A 26,717-nucleotide genomic window follows, 5' to 3' on the forward strand; every position below is an offset into this window, starting at 1 on the left:
TTTCTTCTCTGTAAAATTAAGAAACTGGAATAGATTTTAAGTTGCCTTCAGTGCTAAAAAATTTATAAAGTAGGGGAAGCACCCCTGTAAACACACAAGAGAACCACGGGACAGAGGGCTAGAGTCTTTACCCTACCATGAGGCTTTAGGAGCTACACTAGGTATTCTCATATCCTCAGAAAGAGGGGAGTAGGTAAAAGTACCTCATAATACAGAGTATCAAATAAATGCTTTCTTTTATTTTTTGTAAACAACTTGGTTAAAAGGTTCACTCTTTGGCAGAAAGTCCTTTATGGGCTTTTAAAAATATAAAAAGTCATTTTGAAAACGAAAGCATCTGTGATTCTATTATATAATTTCAAAGATTCTATTTAATCTAGCTTTAAATTCTTTTAAAAACATTTTAAAAATCCAGTATCATTTTAAACAAAATAGCAATCTGAAGTAGTTGGCAATCCCCAGGTAGATATTTTTATTCTTTTCACTGGAATACTTGAAAACTCAAACATAAATTTGAAATAACTCTTTTCTTTTCTAATGCATTTATCTTTCAAACGCAAAGTATTTTCCATACCCAATGACAAACAACAAAAGTACCTGAATGGCCCAATGAGGTGGTACTTGACAGCAGTAGAAAATCTTCAAGCGTTCCAATACAGATGTAGTCTTATCTTCAAACTGGTCTGCAAGAGCCTTAAGAGTACATATCATAATCAGAACCTGTATGTGTAGTAACTTAATATAAAAAAGATTCTTTATTAAAGAACACAAGTCAGTTTGATAAGGCAATTGGATATATAAATTTTTTCTTGAATTTCTTTAAACATTAAAAAAAACTTTAAAATTGTTTATGTAAATATGTACTCAAAAAACTTATCAGGAAAACAGTTTTTAAAACTAAAATTTCCTATAATAGTTCTTTCAAAGAACTAGCCTAATTAATCAGTCTTTCTACTTTTTCTAAGAAAAAACATTATTTAGCATACTTCATAAAAACTTCACTTTGACAATGGCACTGTCTAATATAAATCAGAAAAAAATCATATGAAGAACTTCATTAAGACTATTTTCTCAGGAATAAACAGACAGCAAAAGTGGGTGTATTTGGTCACAAAGAGCAAGTTTTCTCACCCTTCAGCAACAGAACTATGAGCTGGGACATTCATTCACATGAGACCATTCTTAAGATAGAGTGGACAGTTGTAAGCTGCATGCACTGAAGAATTTAGTTCTGCTGAACTAAAATACCTACACTGGTACTGAATAACTGACCTCCCAGAAGCCACATCAAGAAGCAGACCAGTAAGAACTAGGGGCTGACTGAAAAAGTACCAAGGCAAACGGCAAAGTCAAAGGCTCACACTATCTGGTGGTCAAGTTGAAACAGGGACCATAAATGTAGTCAGAATAGGGTGAAGGGCCTCCGGAGGGGGGCAGGGCAGGATATTTGAAGTCAGAGCAATGTAACTACATACAAGGAGACCCCCCTGCTAAAACTCTATGTTAAACATTGAGCTCTAGAATCATTCTTCAGTGAAATCAGTTAATGTTCCCCAGATAAAGAAGAGTAGCACATGTTTTATTATGCTAACCATTTATAATCATGTGTAAGGTTCTCTTTAGCATGCTAAAAGGCCCAGGCCTAAGTGCTGTCTTTCTCCTTCAGATCTGATGAAGTCATTTTGCAAACTGGGCAACTAATTTAGTAGGTTAGCCCAGGCATAAACAACACAGTAAAAGGCAGGAAGGATTCCACCTTAAAGATAAGACTGCATTTTAATACCCAAGAAGTTAAGACGTTAGAAATTCTTAACTTACTCTTTAGCAAACAATACCTCGGCCCACCTTGGGGGCTGAGCAGGTGGCCTTGTTTCATATGACCCCAGACCAAGATGCTGGTATCTCAGGGAGAAATCATCAGAGGAAGTTGCTTGTGTTAAGTTAATTCTAAATATTCAGGGACCACTTAACAAGTCCACACCCCTAAGTTTTTTTCATGTTCTCGAAAAATCCTCAACTGTCTATAAAACCCCCTAGACAACGCACCACTAGGGACTCTCTTGTCCCCTCCTGGCGTGAGCTGGGAGCTCTGTCCTTTCACTTTATCTCTAAATAAAAGCCTGTACCTTGCTCTCCTACCTTGACTATTTGTGAAGCTCATTCTTGGGCTCTGCAAACAAGAACCCCGGCATCAAAGTGATCAGTCATCACAAAAGCTCACATATTCAACATCTAAGTGAATTAGACACACTCTGGAGTTCCGAGGCAAGTACATTTCCACAGCCCCATCATCTTCACCTGCCTCTCAAATTGTCATTCAGTTTACAGTCACTGTACATATTTTTTCTGATATCCTTAGACTTTCTCTCAACTGCAAATAATCATCACCTTTTACATAATACAGTGCTCAATTTTTTTTAATTGACTAGTTTTCACAGGCCTGTCTTATGAAGATTAAATGTAACAATGTTAGTTAATTTTCAATGCCAACAGAGTCTGTGGTTATATAAGAGAATGTCCTTGTGTTTGAGGATGAGGAAGCGCCATGTTGGCAGCTTACTCTCCTATACTTCAGGACACAAGACAGTTGTACTGTACTTGCAACTTTTCTGTAAGTTTGAAATTGTTTCAAGCTTTTATAAAATTAATTTTTAAAACTGAAAATTTTAAATAAAAAAAGGTACAAGGTAGCAAGTCCAATCTTCCTCAGAAGAAAGAAAAGGACAAGATTTAACATTCCACTATAAGCCCAAAACAAGACTAGTTTCTGAGCGGGGAAACTCCTGCTAAATGGGGTGTTCTCCATATTGTACTGGTGGGAGATATATGTGTTATCCTGAGAATGTCCTGTAGAATGAGAAAACACTCATTATATCACTTCTTCGACAATCCAAGATGTTATTCAATCGTGCCTTTTAGAACAAACTGAGACATAACCAGACACCTAAACCATCTTGGTCAAAGTATTTTTAAAGCTTTCTGGCCTTACTTAAGAGAAACTTAATAGCAAAAACGTTGCATGCTTCTGGCCAAAGCTGTTTAGTTGTAGGAGGGAGATAAGAAGAAAAACTTTGGGCTGAATACATATGGTTGCAATACATAAATGAACAGTTCACTAAATTATTTCATCAAAAAGAGGGAAAATTTTTTCTATCAAATTTTTTTCTTTCTTAGAAAGAAAAAATATCTAATGCTTATTTAATAATAATAAGGAAGCCAAAAGCAACATAACAACATTTTTTGTTTTAAAGTCCTAATTACATGAGAAACATCTTATTTTCAAACAAAACTCATGTTTTTTGCTATAGTTATTGCATCTAGCTAAAAGATATTAAGCACTTGGTAAATACTTCCTGATTTATCAATTATCAGATTTCTCATGGGTTTCAAATATTCTCTGATACTTTTAGATGATCTCATAATATCTAAGCATCTTTGATATCCTCAGATACTCTCCAAAATGGCAAAGACCACAGAAGAGAGAGCAGAGAAGCAACACTTACTTGAGCTGAATACCATGAATAAGCCTCTGTAAAGTACAGTCTCACTTTGTAAGAACTTGATTAGGTCATAAGTATGATAAAGACAAAGATTAAAAACAGAATTTTAATGTATTTTCACTCCTGCACAGAATATACTTCTTCCTTAAGCATGACAACTACCTAGATAAGATTTACCTACCAATAAAACTAAGACCATTAATATACAAAAGAAAGGGGTAATGGTATACTGTTATTTGCCTATTTGCTTTACTGAATTCAAAGTACTCTTTTGTATTCAGTACAAATACAGGGACATATTATAGCTCATTTCCAGATTTTTCAGAGCAGGATTATTTCTAGCAACTCATTCTGAAATAATTCCACTATATTCAAACAAACTGGAGTTCTTCACAGGAAAAACAGTGCTGGTAAGTGAACTGACTTGGATTCTGTTCTAGGTTTATCTCCAGCAGGCAAGTAGTTTAACCACAATGGCACTCATCTATGAAATGATCTAAATGATCTTTGCATTTCCAACATCCCATGAAAGCAAAAGCCACAATGATGAGCAGAGAGGGAAGCAGAATCTAGGGTTCAGTCCAGAGGTGGGCGAGAGCCAACTAAGAAAATCTAGGCCTAACCGCTAGGACACACCAAAGACAACTCCATGATGCATAGACTGCTGTGATGTGAGACTCTTTCCAAGTTTTAAGCTGTCTTTCAATGTCATTTTCTCCCCAATCTCCAACTCAAAGCATTTATTCTTTGAGAAAATGTGCTTGTGCATATGGAGTCCCTAACCTCATTCAGTAACAACTCTCAAACCTTCTAGGAGCCCAAGTAACAGGTCAGGGAATACCTCTATGGAACGGGGAATAAAATAGTAAGACCCCGGAAAGCAATAATGTGCCATCTCTGCTCAGTGCTCTGTTTTTAGTGGAGAAAGAAGTGTCCCCAAAAAAACTAGAGAAGATCAACACTACATTTTGAAATTAGCCCATGGAGAATGATTTAATATAGGACAATTCTGAACAAGGTCTGGCACAATTTAGACTTTGTTTATGTGCTCATATCTAAATGTATGGCACAGGTGTCTTCAAAAGAACAGACCTAGTCCCTAAGGACCTATCCTTTCACTGAAAGCTATTCATTCGTGCATGATGTCAAAGTGGTTATCAGTTTTCTGAAGAGCCAAGTAGAAATCAGCTGATAATCTAAAAGGTATGACTAATCATATGCCAAATTACCTTACTCTGTTGTATAATCAGTATGTGTGTATGTGTGAGGGGGAATGGGTTCACTGTGAAAACATGTACTTATTCAAATACGTCCAACACTTGGGCTCAACAGCTTTCTGTAACAGGATTCTGCAGTCATTCAGCTGTGATTTACAATGGAGTAGTCAAGCTAACTGCCACCTCCAACTCCACAGCCCAAGAAAATTTCCAGTTGGAATAAGGAATGAGAATTAAAACTACTGTCCCACCTACTACATATCAACAATACAAGTTAACCTACTGCTAACCCAGTTTTGCCTCAAGTGTGAGAAGCCACAACTCAGAGAGAGAAAAATGACTTGCCCAAAGTCATAATGCTGTGAAATTGGTGAGCCTGTCTGATTTCAAAGACTGTGTTGACAGCTTCATTCAAATATTAACTCATAACTAAATGGACAGTTATCAGGTCTGCAAAAATAAAAAGCAGCTTCTCACTGGAAAATACTGATAACTCCATTTTTTTTTTCTAATTTTTTTTCCCACCTAAATCCCCTAACAGAGAAATCAGGGTCAAGGAGGTCTTCAATTACTGCTTCCTGAAAAGGAACTTTATAGTGTGTGGGAGGAACTGGTCTACTAATGGGGCTGGGAGAACCTAGATGCACTTCTTTCGATTCCAGAGTGAATATATGAACAGAAAGAAGCAGCCCTCAAGGAAGCCCAGAGAGCTGATAGACTTCACATACCATTAAAAAGTTATATGCATAATATCACCAATAATCTCATAAGAAAACACTCACCCCAATACTTGAAGTACTGGAAAGCAGTCCAGCTCCAAATACAGTTACTAATTTTCCAAAACGCACTTGTTTTCCGTAAAGCCCAAAATTTTATCATTGGTAACAAATACTGTCAATTATTTTCCTTGAAGTGATGAGCTCATGTCATTTATTTTTGAGAAAATTTTTGCCAAATAACCAAATTTGATCCAAAGTTTGTTAGCAGTTTTTCCAAATAAAATAACGTTCCATGAGGAAAGCAGCTAATTCCGCTTTTTCTTGAGACAACCACTGTACTTTAGCATGCAGTGCTAGTGTTTTGCAAGTTCTTCCCTCTGCATCACATACAATCTTAAAAAAGCACACTGTCAAGGGTAAAGACTTAATAAGATAATATTTACTGCTTTATCAAAGACATTCATAAGTAAAACCACCTTTTTTTTTTTTTTAACTATGCATGTGTTGCTGTGAAGCACGTGAAGACTACTAACACAGCTGATATCTCTACCTCGATTCAGGTAAAGGAGCCAGGAGTACGATCCCACAGCTTCTGCTGATTTCTCAATAATACAATGAAAAAATACCTCAGCATTATGAAAATCGTTTTGACCTGTGGATTCTCTGAAATGGTCTGGGGACCCAACCCCTCAGGCTCCATAAATCACCTTTTAGTAACTGCTGCCTTAGGATTAGTAAATATGCAATCCCCCATGGTTACCCCACACCCCACCCACTTCCAACTTTCCCCAAAAACTCCTTCAGGGGACCTTACTTACTGTTTAAGGAAATAGTTAGAAATTTCTTTATATTAACTATCTTGTAGAAGATTAGGAAATGAGAATGTAAGTCAGCCTGCTTACAATCTGCAAGTATTATGTAAAAATGTAAAGAATAACAAACATTTATTGGTAAAACCTGAATGAATGTTTTAAATTTCTAGTATCATCCTTTCATAATTAAGTCTAATAAAAATGACATGTATGTCTCAGTCAAACGCAAAGTACCTGTTCTTCAGAGAGCTCAGTATCAGTTAGCCCCACGTTCCATGGTCCTCAATAACACTCACCTCTGGGTTCCTTCTGGCACTCAGTCCCCTGTTAAATCACAACACTGGCCTCCAGACTTTAGTAATTGCCCCTTTACCTCTCTGTTCTGTATGTACTTGGGCCTAAGTGAGAAAAACATCTGGAGCTCCTGAAGATTAAAAGCCTACCTCTTCCTTAAGTAGTCTTTTCCAAAAGCATCCATGATCCCTAGCTCCACCCCAGTCCCGAATCTCTGAGAGATGAACTGATGAGCTACATTTTACTTGAAATACTGAGGCAGATAATAGAGGGACTTAGGCAGATAAGAGTTCAGGGCCCCTGTAAGTTTCAAGGCCCTTGAAAGTTTCAAGAAGCTTCAGGGCCTTTGTGAGTTTCAAGACTCTTAAAGTTTCTAAAAGCTCCAACTCAGCCATTCAGAAGAAGTACACTTGGATAGACCTCAGCTCTGATTGGTTATGCCCTATGCAAATGAAGCATTGTACTCTCAGCCAGTAGAGTGAGTTGTGATTTCATTAGTTCAGTTCTCTATTTATTCTGGGGAGGGCGGGACTTCTTCCTCTCAGGAGGCAATATAAACCCCAGACAGCACAGCCATGATTCCATCTTCCCTTGGAGCCTCCCTAAGTAGCAAAAGGCATTTCTTTTTTATTCTTCATTAAAAGAGCTTTGCTGCTTGCTCTGTACTTTTGTCTGCTGGCTTCATTCTCGTCGCCTCCAAGACGCGATCCTGGGAAAACCAGCATCTCAGCTGGTAAAATCTTTTGGGGATCATCTGGGATCTGCTTTGAAGGATGAGTACCAATTGCAACCAGCATCTTTCTTTCACTGTCTTTTTAAGAGATGCTCCAACTGCTGCATATAACATCAGGCACCTGTCAGTCATTTAAAAGTGACACACATGGCTGCTGACCTTAAAGACTTAGATGTTAGGTTCCTATGAATCCTCCTTGGTTCATACCCCAAGACCAGAGAATATCAGCTGAGTAACGGCTAGAATTCTCTTTCAAAGCAAGCCCTAGGCCCTTCCTTCTACCATAATCAACAATGATAAAAAAAAAAGCTAGATGTTTTCAGTATCAATAACAGATGTTCTTAACTTCACTTAAGAATTGTGAAATCTCAATTAAAGCTACACAGTTTAGAAAACCAAACTGTAGCATGAACAGTCTGCAGTGACAGAAAACTGCTATAATCTTAAATTCCCAACTCAATGCAATGTCCTCCCAGAAATTCCAGGGTGAAGGAAAAGATTCCTGCTGGGCAATCATATTTAGAGGCACAGCTACATGGACAGTGGCAGTCTTTCACAATTTAAATTAAGATAGCTAAGAGATAACTGAGTAATTAAAATTCATTAATAAGATTATGTTAATGAACATAAAATAGTCTAACATTAACATTCAATGACTGAACTGAGATTATGTAACACTAGGTTAAAGCAGTTAGTAAGAAAGTTAGAATAATCAGTTATTCTGTATGATTTTTTCCTCACAGTATTTTTGGTGTGAACATAACTAAAACGGACCCTTTGATAAATGCAGTTTTAATTAATTTGCTTCATATTTGGATTACATGTATACACTACTTTCAACATTACTAAATAAAAGAAGGAAAAGATGTAACTCATAAAGAAAATTATTATTTGCATTTGGATCAGACAGGGAAGGGGAAGCTGAATGACAGCAGGGAAGATAACTACTATATATTCTATTGTTAAAAAGCAGGGAGTAAATAAATTCTGGAGAATAATATCTCATTTTAATGCAAGCTGCTTCTGAATCATAACCACTAAAATGAACAATGTTTCCATAAACATTCTCTTGATAACGACCACCATCATCATAGCCCTGAACATGCGATAATTAAAGAACTCCAGCCTAGAATAATTTCCAACAGAGGAGAAGGGCTGGGGATTGAGCTAATCACCAAATGGCCTAAGATTTAATCAATTATTCCTACATAATGGAACCTCCATAAAAACCATAAAAGCAAATAGGTTCAGAGAGCTTCTAGGATGGTGAATGCACCCACATACTAAGAGGGTTTTGCACCCCAAACTCTACAAGGACAGTGTTAGGCTGGAGGAAGGAAAAACAAGGACATGCAAACAGAACAGAGAGATGCCATAGGGGGAGAACAGAACAGACCCCAAGGTCCGTCCATGCCTTATATGGAAAGGGGACAGCTCTCCCTGAATTCCATCCTTCGGATGTGCCAACTAAGACCCGGACGTCAGCCTCCTCCCTCTTAGAAGGAAAAAAGTTTCTGGTTGTCTATTATGTCACCTTTAGCCAATCATACCTCTCCACACCCCCTAGGATAGCTTGCCCACTCCTCCCCCTCCTAATCCCTTATAAGTCCCCACCTCTCTGACTGGGTGTGACTTCTCCGGCCTGTAATACCCAGGCCGTGGAATATCACCCGGGGGTGCATTCAAATAAACTACCTGGCCCTTTGTTGCCTCTCTTCACCTGCTTATTTCGGCTAAAATTTATCTTACAGACAGAAGGTTCTGTGCGCAGGTCCCTGCCAGACCTCACCCTATGTACTTCTTTATCTGCCTGTTCATTTGTATCCTTTATAATATCCTTTATAATAAACCAATAAAAGTAATGTATTTCCCCTGAGTCCTGTGTGCCATTCTAGTAAATTATCAAAACTAAGGAGGGGAGTCTGAGAACCCCTGACTTATAACTGGTAAGTCTTAAGTACCAGAACTGAGATCGGCATCTTTAGTGGGAGACCATCTTGTGAGATTGAGCCCTTAACCTGTGGGGTCTACTTTAATTACAGATAGTGTCAGAACTGAATTAAACCGTAGGACACTCAGTTGATGTCCACAGGGAAATGGAAAATGCTTAGTGTGGAAGACCCTCACATTTGGTGTCAGAAGTGTGAGTACAGAACAGTTTTCCTTTAAAATACTGTGGTTAAATACTATGGTCACAGAGCTACCAAGTGACAGAGCTAGGCTTTGGAGCCAAGCAAATTCTAGAACCTACACTCTAAATAATAAAGTATTTGAGTAGAACAAAAGCCATCTAATTATTTTATATTCATAACATATATATATATATATGCTTGTTGATAGCAATAAGGAGTTGGAAGAATAGCAAAAATTGTCCCATTAATTATTACCTGTGTCTGCCTCATTGCTCGTTCCACTCGGCGTGTGCTTCTTCTCTCAAGTTTTGTCCGGAGGATCAAGGCTGATGTCTGAATGGCCCAGAACTTTGGCTGTGAAAGCAAAAACTGATAGAAGGGTGGGTGGGGGGTGGGAAAGGGGAGAAAACACAGAAAGAAGTGATAAGCTGAGTGAACCCACTCTGAATAGGACAAAATTTATTCTTCCAAAGATAGCAGGATACAGCTGAATACAGATTTGAAAATCTTCTCAGTGAAAAATAATAAAACAAAGGCTTTCAAATATTTTTGTAAACAATATGTTCATTTGAGCAGTCATTACTTAACCCACTTGATCCATACTATTCAAAAAATCCCTTAAGGAATGCATCAGAATTTTTCTAGATAATCAAAAGAACAAAATATATCATACTACAAATTAATAAATCTTTCTTACAGATTATTTTTAAAAAGTGAAAAATACTACATATAAAACAAATGCTACCTTTTTCAAATTTGAAATAAATTTTTAAGAAACACCTAAATTCACAAATGAAAACAATTAGAAATCTGGTAGCTTTTCACTTAAAAAATATCCAAATTCATAGATGCAAATGTAAATCAAACTTTTAGGTACAAAGAATGCCCAAGAAATTAAGTATTTGTTCACTTAAAGTTTTTCAACTTGCATTACAGAAAACCATTCTAAAATGTATGAGGATGCTTTCTGGGTTTGGTTAAGGTAGGGAATCTGCAATTTTAGTCCTTGCTTCCCTAGAGGGGGCATCTTCAGAAAGACTGGCCTACATCAAAACCTTGAATGTGCACATACTGAATCCTAACCCCAGAGAAAGCCACAATTGCCATCAGTTCTGAGAATACAGTACAAACCTTTGACTACAACCAGAAACGTAGTGGGGAGAAAAGTGAAAGTTTTGGGTGAGTGAAAACAGTGGTAAAACGTATTACAATACAATAAGGAATGCTTGGGATAATGAACACAACTTCCGCTCCTTGCCACTGATGTGGAATCTACTACTGTCTCTGGGTAATCATTCCCAATAGTAACTTTCAGAAAAATTACTGCTCAATGTCACACACCCATTAGTAGCAAAAGCTAATTCCATTAGTTGGTCTCTTGATCCCCAGACATTTTTTTTAACACTTTTTTCAAAGGAACTTGTGCTCATTTAAATGATTAATTAAGGTATAATTACCTCCTGGAAGTGGATGATGCTACCCAAGAAACACCAGTAGAGTAATGTAAGAAGAGGACTCAGTAAAGAATTTTGAGAAACTACTATATTAAAAGGAAGAGGAGTAAGCAAAGAATACACAAAGAGAAGAATAAAAAGAATGGGGTCTTACTGAATTGTGTTCATTTATTAATTTGGTTGAGCACATATTCTGTACAAGGCAGTGTGCTTAAGACCCCGGAGACAAGGGAGCAATCAGGAGAGACAACGCTCCTGCCCTCATAAAACTTCTATTTTAATGCAATGTCTACTAGGTAATCTTATTCTTCCATAACTTTTTAAATTAAAGTATTTTTATCTACTTGAAATACGGTTTAAGAGATTAATGTATAATCTTTTAGCCTCCATTAACTTAGATCTACAAAAAGAATGAATTTATCAGCATAAATACGTTATATTTATGCTGATATCAGCATAGGTTATATGGCACTATAAAGATTCACAGTGTGAAACAGAAGATATAAAAAAACGAATCCTTTAAAATGTGTAACACTATTTGGCAGAAGATCTTACTATAAAATGGTATCTCAAGAATTTTCAAAGGAAAGAACTTTCTTCATTAAGTAAATCTGCACACTGATTCTACCTACAGTGGGATGCATCACTGCCTTTCTTCTTCACTATTAAAGAGACTGTTTCTGTAGCTCATGAGGATGGAAGAGCACTGAGGAAACAGCTCTGTGGAACAGTGGGAATATTCTCCAAGTCTGCCAGTTTGACCGAATCCCAGCTCCACCAAGTGAGGTGATTAGCTAGGTGACCTTGGGAAGTTACTTGAACTCTCAGGGTCTCACATTCCTCCTCTCTAAAACAGTAACAGTAATTCCTAACTCTCAGAGTTGTGAGGATTAAATAAGTATGAATAGGTAAAGCTTAACAGCCTGAGAGTCCCAGTGAAGAGTACATGTGGTCCCCTCCATGATCACTCCTCCTATAATGCTTTCTCTCACCTTAACAGAAAATCACTGTCCAAAGTGGGCACAGGTGATGGCACTAACCTCTGATGGGGTTCACTGTCACTGTCCAAAATACAGCCCATGGGCATAGTGACTATTTTAAACTGCAGGAGTTTGAGAGAACAGTAGAAGAGGAAAGTTACTCTCATACTTCTCCCCTGCAACAGGTCGCAAAACCCTCCTACACCCAAAGGAAGGGAACATCCTTATCACTGAAGACAAAGGGACACTGAGAGGAACTGCAGTCAACAGGCCCTACTAAGTTGCCACCAGGTCACTACACTTTTCTCAGACTCTGACCTATCATATTCCTCCATGACCACCCACTCTTCATCAAACCTAAACCTAGCACAAAAATACCCTGGTTTAACTGTTTCTTCAGGTTTTCATTTCCTTATGAGGCTCCCATGTCAAGTCAAACCTATTTGAATAAATCTGTGTGCTTTTCTCCTGTTAATAATCTGTCTCTCTCAGACCCAGCCAGAGACCCTAAGAGGGTCAAGGAAAACTTTTTCTGCTCCTACAGCTCCCAACCACATTGATTACTGGAGCTCCAGGGGAAAGTAGTGTTTCCACCATCCACAGAAGGGTTTCCAAGTATCTCCCCACCATCTCTAGTGGCAGCTCACCCACACACTGCATCCATGAAGACAGATTTCAGGTTCACCAGTCCTGCTCACACCAGATGTAGCTCCAGGAGGAAGCAGTGTATCCAGCCCAGGGCAAATAAACCAGTGACCGAAATCAGTGTAAGTAAAGGCTAAAGTGGGAGAAACCTGTTTATTGCTCACAATGAGTCCTGGCTCCATTCTTCCCCTCTGACCACCACTCTCCCTCCCTGTCTCTCCCATCCCAGCCGACGCTCACCTCCCCACCAGCCCCTTGCAGGAGAAATTCCGCAAGTGGATTCCCAGCAACTGACAGGCACCAGACCATTCCTCAACAAAGAGGAGGAGAGAAATGCCTCTCTCTACCCCTTGTCCCAGAGGCTGCAGGAAGAAACACCTATTGATATGTAAATGGACTAAGGCCAGGCAAGAGATGCTGGAAATACTGCAATTTTGCCCACAATCACTTTACCAATGTTCTGGTACAGAGCCCAGCTCAGGCCACAGGCCTGGCAGAGTTAAAGGCCAGCTCTGCAACAGGTTGCACACCAAAGTGAAGAGATACTTTCCTCAGAAAAACAACAAAAACTGTTTCTTATGCCGGCATGAGAACAAGAGTCTGCCTGAGACTTGTATGGGAAGGTCAAGCAAAACATTCTCACTAAACACTGAATGAAAAATGCAATCGGACAGACATTTGAAAAGCTTTAAAGAAGGAACTGACTGGATGATGATATCACTAGAGAATGCATTTGTCTTACATCTGTTTGGCTGAGAGATATAAAGACCTGGGAAAGTCTTTCTAAAAGGAGATAACTGCAGATAGGCTGTGTTTAATATATTTTATAAAACACTGCTGCCCACAAGGTAAGGCTCAGTCACAATACAGGACATTAGGTAAAGAAGAAGAAAACTAAACCAGAGATATATGCTATAATGCTCTATTGACATACAGAGACTATTATACATTTTAAAAACCTTCCAATCTAATTGTTCAACAAGCAAATCCAATGGAGAGAACACCAACCTAACTACTTAAGCACAGGCCAGCCCCACAGGTGAGGACTAAAGCTACCCTCTGTCTTGAATCATGGGTGGAACTGACCCAGAGTCACATCCCTGATGGGGGTTATGGACCTTAATTCCACTCAGTTTAGGACCTGAGAATGCCCACCCCAGTGCCAACTGCCGGCTCTGTCTTACCCTTTAGGTCTCAGCTTCAATGCCACCCCCTCAGAGGGCCTTTCTCAGCCACCTTACCTACGTGACTCTACCTCCACTCAGTGATTCTCTATCTCTGCATCCAGTTTGGTCCCTTCAGGGGAGAGGCCCCAGCTTTGAGGTTCACCAGTGTCTCACTTACATACAGCCTGGCACACTATAGGTACTCAAAGATGAGATTAAGAAAGGGCCACAGAAAGGGATTTTTTCTTTGTGTTCTTTTACATAGAGGCAGAGATGTTCAAAAATGCTACCTATGAAACAGAAATGTAAACTAACAGCAACTGGCCCTTAGGAAAATCACCTGTTGAACCTTTTGTCCCTAGATAGAATTGGGAACATACTGTCCCAAGGACACAACATTGCACATAACAGTGTGGTATCATGAAATAACACCTTTATTACCATAATCCAGGTACACTGTGGCTGTTATAGGCTTTTGTGAAGGAGCTCAGAAACGTAAGTATTATTTTATAACAATTTCTCTTTATGACAGTATGCTCCAAATGCCAAATAAAATAAATTTATAAGCTCTTTGAAATTAAGTCATTTCTAAATGGTGGTGCACAACACATTTTTAAGTAAGAGGCATGGAAAGTGTGAAAAAGTACTGAAAAAAAGAACTGGATTCCAGTTCAAGCTCTCTACCAACTAGCTGTACAATACCTTGGGAAAGGTATTATCCATTTTCAGACCTCATTTTCCTACCGACATAATGGTAAAATTCAGTGTGATGGACTCTAAGGTTGTTTTCAACTATAAATATTTGCTTTAGTAAAATTCCATTTGTTTTATAGGAATTAACAGTTAGGATTCCAAATAATTCATTATGATACGTCATAAAAAATCTACATACTAAGGTGAATTCTTTCCTACTATGGGTCCCTCTACCTTCCCAGCAATTGTCTATATGCCCTTAAATAAGTGGATTAACTTCTTTGGGACTACAATGTCTTAATCTGTAAGAGAAAAAAACTGGGCTTATCTATAAGAGAAAAATAAAAGATAACCAAAATTTATTCCACATTCAAAATTCTGGAAAATATGAAGGGAAAATAATGACATGAATTCCTGAGTTCATGTTTGTTGAATTTTGGTTACATTATAATTTTAATTAACATTAATTTGATTATAATTATTACAGACTTCATATTCACCAAATAACCAACAGGTTATTAAAATTCAACTGAAGTTTTTTACTGTTCAATAAAATATAAGAGGGAAATACATGAGAACAGTTAAACACCTCTGTTATGGAAAATTGGTAAAATAAAGGAAGATGTTGATGAATGCCAAATTGTGACTCATCAGGTCAGGAACACTGATGTGTCTCATATAAAAGAGGTTTCAAAGAAGCACACAGCTTCAGCTTTGGTAATAAGACAATGACTCAATGAACATATAGTACCTAAATATAGGCTGAAGTAATTTTTTACTAGCCTAGAATTCTAGCTACCAGTAACTTTATGTGAGCAAAATGCAAAACACATCAGAGACTAACAGACTGTGAAATTCTACTGGCCTCTCCATGTTACTGACAGACACGTTACTATATCTTTGTATGGAATAAAGATATCTAGGCATTAAGAAGGAATCCTCAAAAAATTAAACACAGAACTAGAAAAAGAAGAACAAACGAGGCCTAAAGTCAGTAGAAGGAGGGACATAATAAAGATTGGAGCAGAAATAAATAAAATTGAGAAGAACAAAACAATAGAAAGAATCAATGAAAGAAGGAGGTGGTTCTTCGAGAAAATAAACAAAATAGATAAACCTCTAGCCAGACTTATCAAGAAAAAAAGAGAGTCTACACACATACAAGAATCAGAAATGAGAAAGGAAAAATCACTACGGATACCACAGAAATACAAAGAATTATGAGAGAATACTATGAAAAATTATATGCAAAAAAAACTGGATAACCTAGAAGAAATGGACAACTTTCTAGAAAAATACAGCCTTCCAAGGCTTACCCACAAAGAAACAGAAAATATGAATAGACCAATTACCAGCAAGGAAATTGAATTGGTAATCAAAAACTACCTAAGAACAAAATCCCTGAACCAGATGGCTTCACTGCTGACTTTATCGAACATTTTAGTGAAGACCTAATACCTATCCTCCTTAAAGTTTTCTAAAAAGTAGAAGAGGTAATACTCCCAAACTCATTCTCTGAGGCCAGCATCACTCCAATACCAAACCCAGGCAAAGATACCACAAAAAAACAAAATTACAGACCAATATCCCTGATGAACATAAATGCAAAAATACTCAACAAAATATTGGCAAACTGATTTGAAAAACACATCAAAAAGATCATCCATCATGATCAAGTAGGATTTATTCCAGTGATGCAAGGATGGTACAATATTAGAAAATCCATCAAATCATCCACCACCACAACAAAAAGGAGGACAAAAATCACATGATCATCTCCATAGATGCTGAAAAAGCATTTGACATAATACAACATCCATTCATGAAAAAACTCTCAACAAAACAGATATAGAAGGCAAGTACCTCAACATAACAAAGGCCATATATGACAAACCCACAGCCAACATCATACTTAAAAATGAGAAACTGAAAGCTTTTCCTTTAAGATCAGGAGCAAGACAAGGCTGCCCACTTTCCCACTTTTATTCAACATAATTCTGGAAGTCCTAACCACAGCAATCAGACAACACAGAGAAGTAAAAGGCATCCAGATTGGTAAAGAAGTTAAACTGCCACTGTTTGCAGACGACATGATATTGCACATACAAAACCCTAAAGAATCCACTTCAAAACTACTAGAACTAGTATCTGAATCCAGTAAAGTTGCAGGATACAAAATTAACACTCAGAAATCTGTTGCATTCCTATACACTAACAATGAACTAGCAAAAAGAGAAACCAGGAAAACAACTCCATTCATAATTGCATCAAAAAGAACAAAATACCTAGAAATAAGCGTAACCAAGGAAGTGAAAGACCTATACCCTGAAAATTACATGGCACTCATTAAAGAAATTAAAGAAGATACCAATAAATGGAAATATATCTCATGCTCATGGATAGGAAGAACTAATATTGTTAGAATGGCTATCCTGCCTAAGCAATCTACAGATTCAATGCAATCCATATCAAAATACCAACAGCATTCTTCAATGAACTAGAGCAAATAGATCTAAAATTCATTGGAACAACAAAAGACCCTGAATGGCCAAAGCAATCCTGAGAAGGAAAAATAAAGCTGGGGGGATTACGCTCCCCAACTTTAAGCTCTACTACAAAGCCACAGTAATCAAAACAATTTCGTACAGGCACCAGAACAGACCCATAGACTAATGGAACAGACTAGAGAGCCAAGATATAAACCCAAGCATATATGGTCAATTAATATATGATAAAGGAGCCATGGACATACAATAGGGAAATGACAGCCTCCTCAACAACTGGTGTTGGCAAAACTGGACAGCTACAGCAAGAGAATGAAACTGGATTATTGTTTAACCCCATACACAAAAGTAAACTCAAAATGGATCAAAGACCTGAATGTAAGCCATGAATCCATAAAACTCTTAGAATATAATATAGGCAAAAATCTCCTGAATATAAACATGAGCAAGTTTTTCCTGAACACATCTCCTCAAGCAAGAGAAACAAAAAATAAAACGAACAAATGGGACTACGTCAAGCTAAAAAAGCTTCTGTACAGCAAGGGACACATCAGCAGAATAAAAAGCCCTCCTACAGAATGGGAAAATATATTTGTAAATGACATATCTGACAAGGGGTTAACATCCAAAATATATAAAGAACTCACATGCCTCAACAACCAAAAAGCAAATAACCTGATTAAAAAACGGGCAGAGGATATGAACAGACACTTCTTCAAAGAAGAAATTCAGATGGCAAACAGGCACATGAAAAGATGCTCCACAATGCTAATTATCAGGGAAATGCAAATTAAAACCACAATGAGATATCACCTCACACCAGTTAGGATGGTCAGCTTTGAAAAGACTAAGAACAATAAATGCTGGAGCGGATGCAGACAAAGGGGAAGGCTCCAACACTGCTGGTGGGAATGTAAATTAGTTCAATGATTCTGGAAAGCAATATGGAGGTTCCTCAAAAAACTAAAAATAGAAAAACCATTTGACCCAGGAATCCCACTCCTTGGAACTTGGAATACAAGTTCTCAGATTCAAAAAGACATATGTGATTGGAGGAGTCAAGATGGCGGCATGAGTAGGGCAACGGAAATCTGCTCCCAAAAACATATATTTTTGAAAACACAACAAATACAACTATTCCTAAAAGAAAGACCAGTGGATACAGTACAACAGCCAGGCTACATCTACATCTGCGAGAACTCAGCATCACACAAAGAGGGTAAGATACAAGCTGTGGCCTGGCGGGACCCAAGCACCACACCCCCAACCCCAGCTCCCCAGCAGGAAGAAAGGAGTAGGAGCGGGGAGGGAGTGAAAGCCCAGGACTGCTAAGCAACCAGCTCTAGTAATCGGCACTGGGAGCGCAGACATACGGTGCACAGTGTGCTGGATGTTAGAGAAACGGAAAACCAAAACCTGCCAGCGGGTAGCCGCAACCAGTTCCCCTGGGAAAAAAGAAAAGTGAGTGCTTTTTGAAAGTCTTAAAGGGACAGGGATCTCACAGCTGGACAAAATCGTCCCAGCACACTCAGCCCAGTAGTTACGAATCCAAGGGAACTCTAGGCGACCTAACACCCTTGGTGGCAGTGCAGCTCTGAAGCTGCTAATGGCGATAAGCAGCCTGCAAGTCTATCCCCTGGCTGGTGCGGATCCTGGCACACCGGCCCAGTAGCAGGAGAGTGGCCGTGTGCGTCCGTGAGAGGGAGCAGCCGCGCACACCAGCAGCCGAGTGGCCCAGGAGCGGCGTACGTGAGCTGGCGGCAGCCGAGTGGCCTGGGAGTGGCCCACGTGAGCCTGCAGAGGCGGAGGCTGAGGAGCCAGGGAGTGGCCAATGCTAGCACGTGGTGGCATTGGCCAAGCGGCCCAGGAGAAGCCGCCCAGAATCTCCTTCTGCCGCACAGCCACCTGGGCCAGACCCAAAGGCTGCCGCCAGTGCGCAGCAGCCCAGCGGGGGTACCGCTCTCACAGAAGAGCACACTCGGTGCACCTGCCACTCCCTGCAGGGCTCTGCACTACCCTGATGGAGACTGCGCCCACAGCAGCTTAGGGGGTTAACCCGGAGGCTGCTCCAGGAGTGTGGGTAACTGACACAGGCAGAGGAGAAGGGCAAGGCGACCAGCGGGCAGAAAAGGACTTTGTTCTCCCACCTGACACACATACTACCTGCCTACAGCTACCTCTATCATCATGAAAAGGCAGAAGAATTTGGTCCAGACCAGAATTACCCACACAACCCCTGAGAGAGGGCCTGGGGAGACAGACTTAAAAAAATCTACCCGAAAAAGAATTCAAAATAAAGGTCACAACCATGCTGATGGATCTGCAGAGAAATATGCAAGAGTTAAAGGATAAAGTTGGGAGGCAGAATACAGAAATAAAACAATCTCTGGAAGGACTTAAGAGCAGACTGGATGAGGTGCAAGAGGCCATAAAGGGAATAGAAATCAGAGAACATGAACACAGAGAAGCTGACGCAGAGAGAGGTAAGAGGCTCTCTAGGAATGAAAAAATATTAAGAGAACTGTGTGACCAATCCAAACGGAACAATATTCGCATTATAGGGGTAACAGAAGAAGAAGAGAAAAAGGGATAGAAAGTGTCTTTGAAGAAATAATTGAAGACTTCCCCAAACTGGCGGAGGAAATAGTCGCTCAGACAATGGAGGCCCACAGAACTCCTAACACAAGGAACCCAAGGAGGACAACACCAAGACATATAATAATTAAACTGGCAAAGATCAAAGACAAGGACAGAATATTAAAGGCAGCCAGAGAGAGAAAAAAGCTCACCTACAAGGGAAAACCCATCAGGCTATCATCAGACCTCTCAACAGAAACCTTACAGGCCAGAAGAGAATGGCATGATATAATTAATGCAATGAAACAGAAGGGCCTTGAACCAAGAACACTGTATCCAGCATGATTATCGCTTAAATATGAAGGAGGGATTAAACAATTCCCAGACAAGCAAAAGATGAGGGAATTTGCCTCCAACAAACCACCTCTACAAGGTATTTTAAAGGGACTGCTCTAGACGGAAGGACTCCTAAGCCTAAGTAGATATCAACAGAGAAAACAAAATCACAGCAAAGAAAGCAGACCAACCAAATACTAACTAAAGGCAAAAAATAAATTCAACTACTCAGCAAAGCAATCAAAGGAAACACAAAAGAACAGAGAATAAAACACCTAACATATAAAGAATGGAGGAGGAATAAGAAGGGAGAAAAATAAAGAATCATCAGACTGTGCTTATAATAGTTTAATAAGCGAGTTAAGTTAGACAGATAGTAAACAAACTAACCTTGAACCTTTGGTAACCACTAATCTAAAGCCTGGAATGGCAATAAGTACATATCTTTCAATAATCACCCTAAATGTAAATGGACTGAATGCACCAATCAAAAGATACAGAGTAAAAGAATGGATAAAAAAGCAAGACCCATCTATAAGCTGCTTACAAGAGACTCACCGCAAACCCAAAGACATGCACAGACTAAAAGTAAAGGGATGGAAAAAGATATTCCATGCAAACAATAGGGAGAAAAAAGGAGGTGTAGCACTAGTTGTATCAGACAAAAGAGACTTCAAAACAAAGAAAGTAACAAGAGATAAAGAAGGACATTATATAATGATAAAGGGGTCAGCCCAACAAGAAGATATAACCATTCTAAATATATATGCACCCAATACAGGAGCACCAACATATGTGAAACAAATACTAACAGAATTAAAAGAGGAAATAGAATGGAATGCATTTGTTCTAGAAGACTTCAACACACCACTCACTCCAAGGGACAGATCCACTGGGCAGAAAATAAGTAAGGACACGGAAGCACTGAACAACACACTAGAACAGACGGACTTAACAGACATCTACAGAACTCTACACCCAAAAGCAGCAGGATACACATTCTTCTCAAGTGCACATGGACATTCTCCAGAAAAGACCAAATACTAGGCCACAAAAAGAGCCTCAGTAAATTCAGAAAGATTGAAATTCTACCACCCAACTCTCAGACCTCAAAGGCATAAAACTAGAAATTGTACAAAGAAAACAAAAAGGCTCACACACACATGGAGGCTTAACGTTTTTAAATAATCAATGGATCAATGACCAAATTAAAACAGAGGCCAAGCAATATATGGAGACAAATGACACGAACAGCAGAAAGCCCCAACTTCTGTGGAATGCAGCAACGGCAGTTCTAAGAGGAAAGTATATAGCAATCGAGGCCTATCTAAAGAAGGAAGAACATTCCCAAATGAATAGTCTAAAGATACAATTACTGAAACGGGAAAAAGAAGAACAAATTGAGGCCCAAAGTCAGCAGAAGGAGGGACATGATAAAGATCAGAGAAGAAATAAATAAAATTGAGAGCAATAAAATAATAGAAAAAAATAAATGAAACCAAGAGCTGGTTCTCTGAGAAAATAAACAAAATAGATAAGCCCCTAGCGAGACTTATTAAGAGAAAAAGAGATTCAACACACATCAACAGAATCAGAAATGAGAAAGGAAAAATCATCACACACCCCACAAAATTACAAAAAATTATTAGAGAATACTACGAATATCTATGTGCTAACAAGCTGCAAAACCTAGAAGAAATGGACAGCTTCCTAGAAAAATACAACCTTCCAAGACTGACCAAGGAAGAAACAGAAAATCTAAACACACCAATTACCAGCAAATAAATTGAATCGGTAATCAAAAAACTACCCAAGAACAAAACACCTGGACCAGATGAATTCACCACTGAATTTTATCACACATAGAGAAGACATAATACCCATTCTCCTTAAAGTTTTCCAAAAAATAGAAGAGGAGGGAATACTCCCAAACATGCTATGAAGCCAGCATCACTCTAATACCAAAACCAGGCAAAGACCCCACAAACAAAGAAAATTACAGACCAATATCCCTGATGAACACAGATGTAAAAAAACCCAACAAAATATTAGCAAACCTAATTCAATAATACATTAACAGGATCATACACCATGATCAAGTAGGATTATCCCAGGGATGCAAGGATGGTACAACATTCGAAAATCCATCAACATTATCCACCACATCAACAAAAAGAAGGACAGAAACCACATGATCATCTTCATAGATGCTGAAAAAGCATTTGACAAAATTCAACATCTATTCATGATAGGAACTCTCAACAAAATGGGTATACAGGGCAAGTACCTCAACATAATAAAGGCCATATACAACAAACCCACAGCCAACATCATACTTAACAACAAGAAGCTGAAAGCTTTTCCTCTAAGATCGGGAACAAGACAGGGATGCCCACTCTCCCCACTATTATTCAATATACTACTGGAGGTCCTACCCACAGCAATCAAACAAAACAAAGAAATACAAGGCATCCAGATTGGTAAAAAGGAAGTCAAACTGTCACTATTTTCAGATGACATGATATTGTACATAAAAAAGCCTAAAGACTCCATCCCAAAACTACGAGAACTAATATCGGAATTCAGCAAAGTTGCAGGATAAAAAATTAATACACAGAAATCTGTTGCTTTCCTATACACTAACGATGAATTAACAGAAAGAGAAATCAGGAAAATAATTCCATTAACAATTGCATCAAAAATAATAAAATACCTAGGAATAAACCTAACCAAGAAAGTGAAAGACCTATACCCTGAAAACTATAAGACACTCTTAAGAGAATTTAAAGATGACACTAATAAATGGAAACTCATCCCATGCTCTTGGGTAGGAAGAATTAATATCATCACAATGGCCAACCTGCCTAAAGCAATCTACAGATTCAACGGAACGCCTATCAAAATACCAACAACATTCTTCAATGAACTGGAACAAATAGTTTTAAAATTCATATGGAAATACCAAAGACCCCAAATAGCCAAAGCAATCCTGAGAAGGAAGAATAAAGTGGGGGGGATCTTGCTCCCCAACTTCAAGCTCTACTACAAAGCTACAGTAATCAAGACAATTTAGTACTGGCACGAGAACAGAGCCACAGACCAGTGGAACAGAATAGAGTCTCCAGACATTAACCCAAACATATGGTCAATTAATATATGATAAGGGTGCCGTGGACATACAATGGGGAAATGACAGTCTCTTCAACAGATGGTGTTGGCAAAACTGGACAGTTAATGTAAGAGCATGAAACTGGATCATTGTCTAACCCCACACACAAAAGTAAATTCTAAATGAATCAAAGACCTGAATGTAAGTCATGAATCCATAACACTCTTAGAAAAAAACATAGGCAAAAATCTCTTGGACAGAAACATGAGTGACCTCTTTATGAACATATCTCCCCGTACAAGGGAAACAAAAGCAAAAATGAACAAGTGGGACTATATCAAGCTGAAAAGCTTCTGTACAGCAAAGGACACCACCAAGTAAACAAAAAGGCTTCCTACAGTATGGGAGGATATATTCATAAATGACAGATCTGATAAAGGGTTGACATACAAAATATATAAAGAACTCATGCACCTCAACAAACAAAAAGCAAAAAATCCAATTAAAAAATGGGCAGAGGAGCTGAACAGACAGTTCTCTAAAGAAGAAATTCAGATGTCCAACAGACACATGAAAAGATGCTCCACATCGGTAGTCATCAGAGAAATGCATATTAAAACCACAATCAGATATGACCTCACACCAGTAAGGATCGCCACCATCCAAAAGACAAACAACAACAAATGTTGGTGAGGTTGTGGAGAAACGGGAACCTTCCTACACTGCTGGTGGGAATGTAAACTAGTTCAACCACTGTGGAGAGCAGTATGCAGGTTCCTCAAAAAGCTCAAAATAGAAATATCATTTGACCCAGGAATTCCACTTCTAGGAATTTACCCTAAGAATGCAGCAGCCCAGTTTGAAAAAGACAGATGCACCCCTATGTTTATTGCAGCACTATTTACAATAGCCAAGAAATGGAAGCAACCTAAGTGTCCATCAGTAGATGAATGGATAAAGAAGATGTGGTACATATACACAATGGAATATTATTCAGCCATGAGAAGAAAACAAATCCTACCATTTGCAACAACATGGATGGAGCTAGAGGGTATTATGCTTAGTGAAATAAGCCAGGCAGAGAAAGACAAATACCAAATGATTTCACTCATATGTGGAGGATAAGAACAAAGAGAAAACTGAAGGAACAAAACAACAGCAGAAACACAGAACCCAAGAATGGACTAACAGTTACCAAAGGGAAAGGGACTGGGGAGGATGGGTGGGAAGGGAGGGATAAGGGGGTGGGGTGGGGGGAAGGGGGCCTTGCAAATAGCATGTATAATGTGTGTGGAGGCACGGGGAGAGCTGTGCAACACAGAGAAGACAAGTAATGATTCTACAGCATCTCACTACGCTGATGGACAGTGACTCTAATGGGGTTTGTAGGGGGGACTTGGTGATGAGTGGAGTCTAATAAACATAATGTTTCTCATGTAATTGAGATTAATGATACCAAAATAAAAAAAAAAGATATATGTCTTCCCTGTATTTATTGCAGCACTAATTACAATAGCTAAGATACAGATGAATGGACAAAGCAGATGTGGTACATATACATAATGGAACACTATTCAGCCAGAAGAAAGAAACAAATCCTACCATTTGCAACAACATGGATGGAGCTGGAGGGTATTATGCTCAGTGAAATAAGTCAGGCAGAGAAAGACAAGTACTAAATGATTTCCCTCTTTTGTGGAGTATAACAATGAAGCAAAACTGAAGGAACAAAAGAGAGGCAGACTCACAGACTCCAAGAAGGGATTAGTGGTTACCAAAGGGGAAGGGTTGGGGAGGGCAGGTGGGGAGGGAGGGAGAAGGGGATTGAGGGGTATTATGATTAGTACACATGCTGTCGGGGGGATCATGGGTAAGACAGTGTAGCACAGAGAAGACAAATAGTGACTCTGTGGCACCTTACTACACTGATGGACAGTGAATGCAATGGGGTATGGAGGCGGACTCAATAATATGGGTGAATGTAGTAACCACATTGTTTTTCATGTGAAAACTTCATAAGAGTGTATATCAATACCTTGATTAAAAATTGTATAAAAAAATTAAGCATATGATACCATATAACCCAGTAATTTAATTTCTAGGTACATGTCCAAAATAATTGAAAGCAGGGACTCAAATAGGCATTTGCATACATATGTTCATAGCATTATTTTCACAGTAGCTAAAGGCAGAAACAACCCAAATGTTCATCAATGGATAAATGGAGAAACAAAACATGGAATATTATTCAGTCTTTAAAAGGAAGGAGCTTCTGATACTCTGTTTCTAATCATTTAATCTTCTATTGCACCAAAGAACACATTTTTATGAAGATATAAAATACTGTATGTTGCTAATTCTTATATTTAGCTTCCAATAATTTCCTCATTTTTCAGAAATGCTGTGTAAGTTTCTAAATATTTTGATCTATAACTGGCCCTAAAGAGCAGAAATTACTAAAAGGCTGATAACTGGAGAGTTAGCTTCTTGTTCTAAGGAAAATACAGTACCTACTCAACTGTAAAAACCTGTACAACACCGTTTCTTAACCAGTATATTACTCACCACCCACCCAGGGGAAGCAAGCTGCCACCTTTCTAAAGACACAAAGTATGCCAACTCCTTTGAAGGCAAATCACCCAGAGAAATTAGGCTGTAACCACCCCACTTAAGCTTTATGGCAGTGCTCAACCAGCCAGTGCATGGCTTTAGCATATGGGCCACAGAAAAAGGTGCTGATTTCGTTGAAGTCCAAAATGCAGAATATAGCTAGCTATGTGCCCTGGCAAACAGTATTTGTGCAAAGCAATAAAATGTTCTCTTGTACAAATACTCAATTTATTAGAATTCTTCCCAAGTAACATAAACCCAACTGATGCCTCACTATGTTTAAACCATATCCTTGTAGACTTCATGGTATCTGGCAGCTCCACCCAGATGTTTGGTGAAATGTTCACAGTATCATTTGCTTGAAAACAACTGGTTGCACATTATCACAACATTCGGTTTTATCTCTGCTGTGTAAGAGAACTCCTTACAACATAATTGTTACATTTGTTTGTCTTTGTTAAGATAAACAAAAATATCAGAATCACATAGTTACATGACAAGTCTCTTGTGTGAATAAGCTGTGACTGATGCTTCTGTGCTTTTTGCAAGAAATTATTACTTTTTTCACGAAGGAATGAGTGGATCATCCCGCTTTTTTATGCTTTCTTTTTTATGCATTGACAGGATCACAGAAATACATCAGAGTCTTCCCAAGAAAGCACTAATACAGAAGATAAGTTTGGAAGTTCATAGTTTATCTTCACCTAAACTATATGGAGGATAACATATTCAGACACTTAAATTAATACATCCATATAAGAAACTGGAATTCATTTGTTAACAGAAGGAAATGATTTGTTTTTATGTAAGAATTCTAGTTTGGTTGAAATGTGCTGAGAAAAGATGCTTTATTAACATTCATTTTCTTAAAGATAGTGCTTTCAAAATCTTGAAAGGATGACCTTTGCAACCCATCTAATCATGAATGTGGATGCCTTACATGACTCTTCCCATGTATCCTTCAGTTTGATACGGCAGAGAAACAGCTACTAGATCCAATTTTTCTTTTCATTAATGCATTCTATACACACAACCAATGAATTTTTACAAACTGAACAGACCTATGTGATCAGCATCCTGATCACAATACAACATTATCAGTATCCCATTGTCTCCCATGTTCTCTGTTTTGGTCATTTCCCTGCCCCTCTACAAAGGGTAATCTCTGTCCTGGCTTCTTACACCATACATCACCATGCGTATTTTTCTACCTCACAGAAATTTAATCAGAGACTC

General features: G+C 38.5%; 1 protein-coding gene across 4 annotated transcripts in view; it reads right to left on the reverse strand.

The window, feature by feature from the left end:
* Positions 1–26,717, reverse strand: part of TTC27 (tetratricopeptide repeat domain 27) — a 181,059-nt gene that overhangs the window by 102,171 nt on the left and 52,171 nt on the right. For all 4 annotated transcript variants that reach the window (XM_057497287.1, XM_036931612.2, XM_036931611.2 and 1 more), the window contains exons 10-11: positions 9,663–9,776; positions 598–693 (exon numbers count right to left, since the gene is read on the reverse strand). In XM_057497287.1, coding sequence (XP_057353270.1) covers positions 598–693; positions 9,663–9,776 — 210 coding nt within the window. The remainder of the gene's footprint in view (positions 1–597; positions 694–9,662; positions 9,777–26,717) is intronic.

The sequence above is a fragment of the Manis pentadactyla genome, chromosome 2 (assembly GCF_030020395.1).
Source record: "Manis pentadactyla isolate mManPen7 chromosome 2, mManPen7.hap1, whole genome shotgun sequence".
NCBI classification, from domain to species: domain Eukaryota; kingdom Metazoa; phylum Chordata; class Mammalia; order Pholidota; family Manidae; genus Manis; species Manis pentadactyla.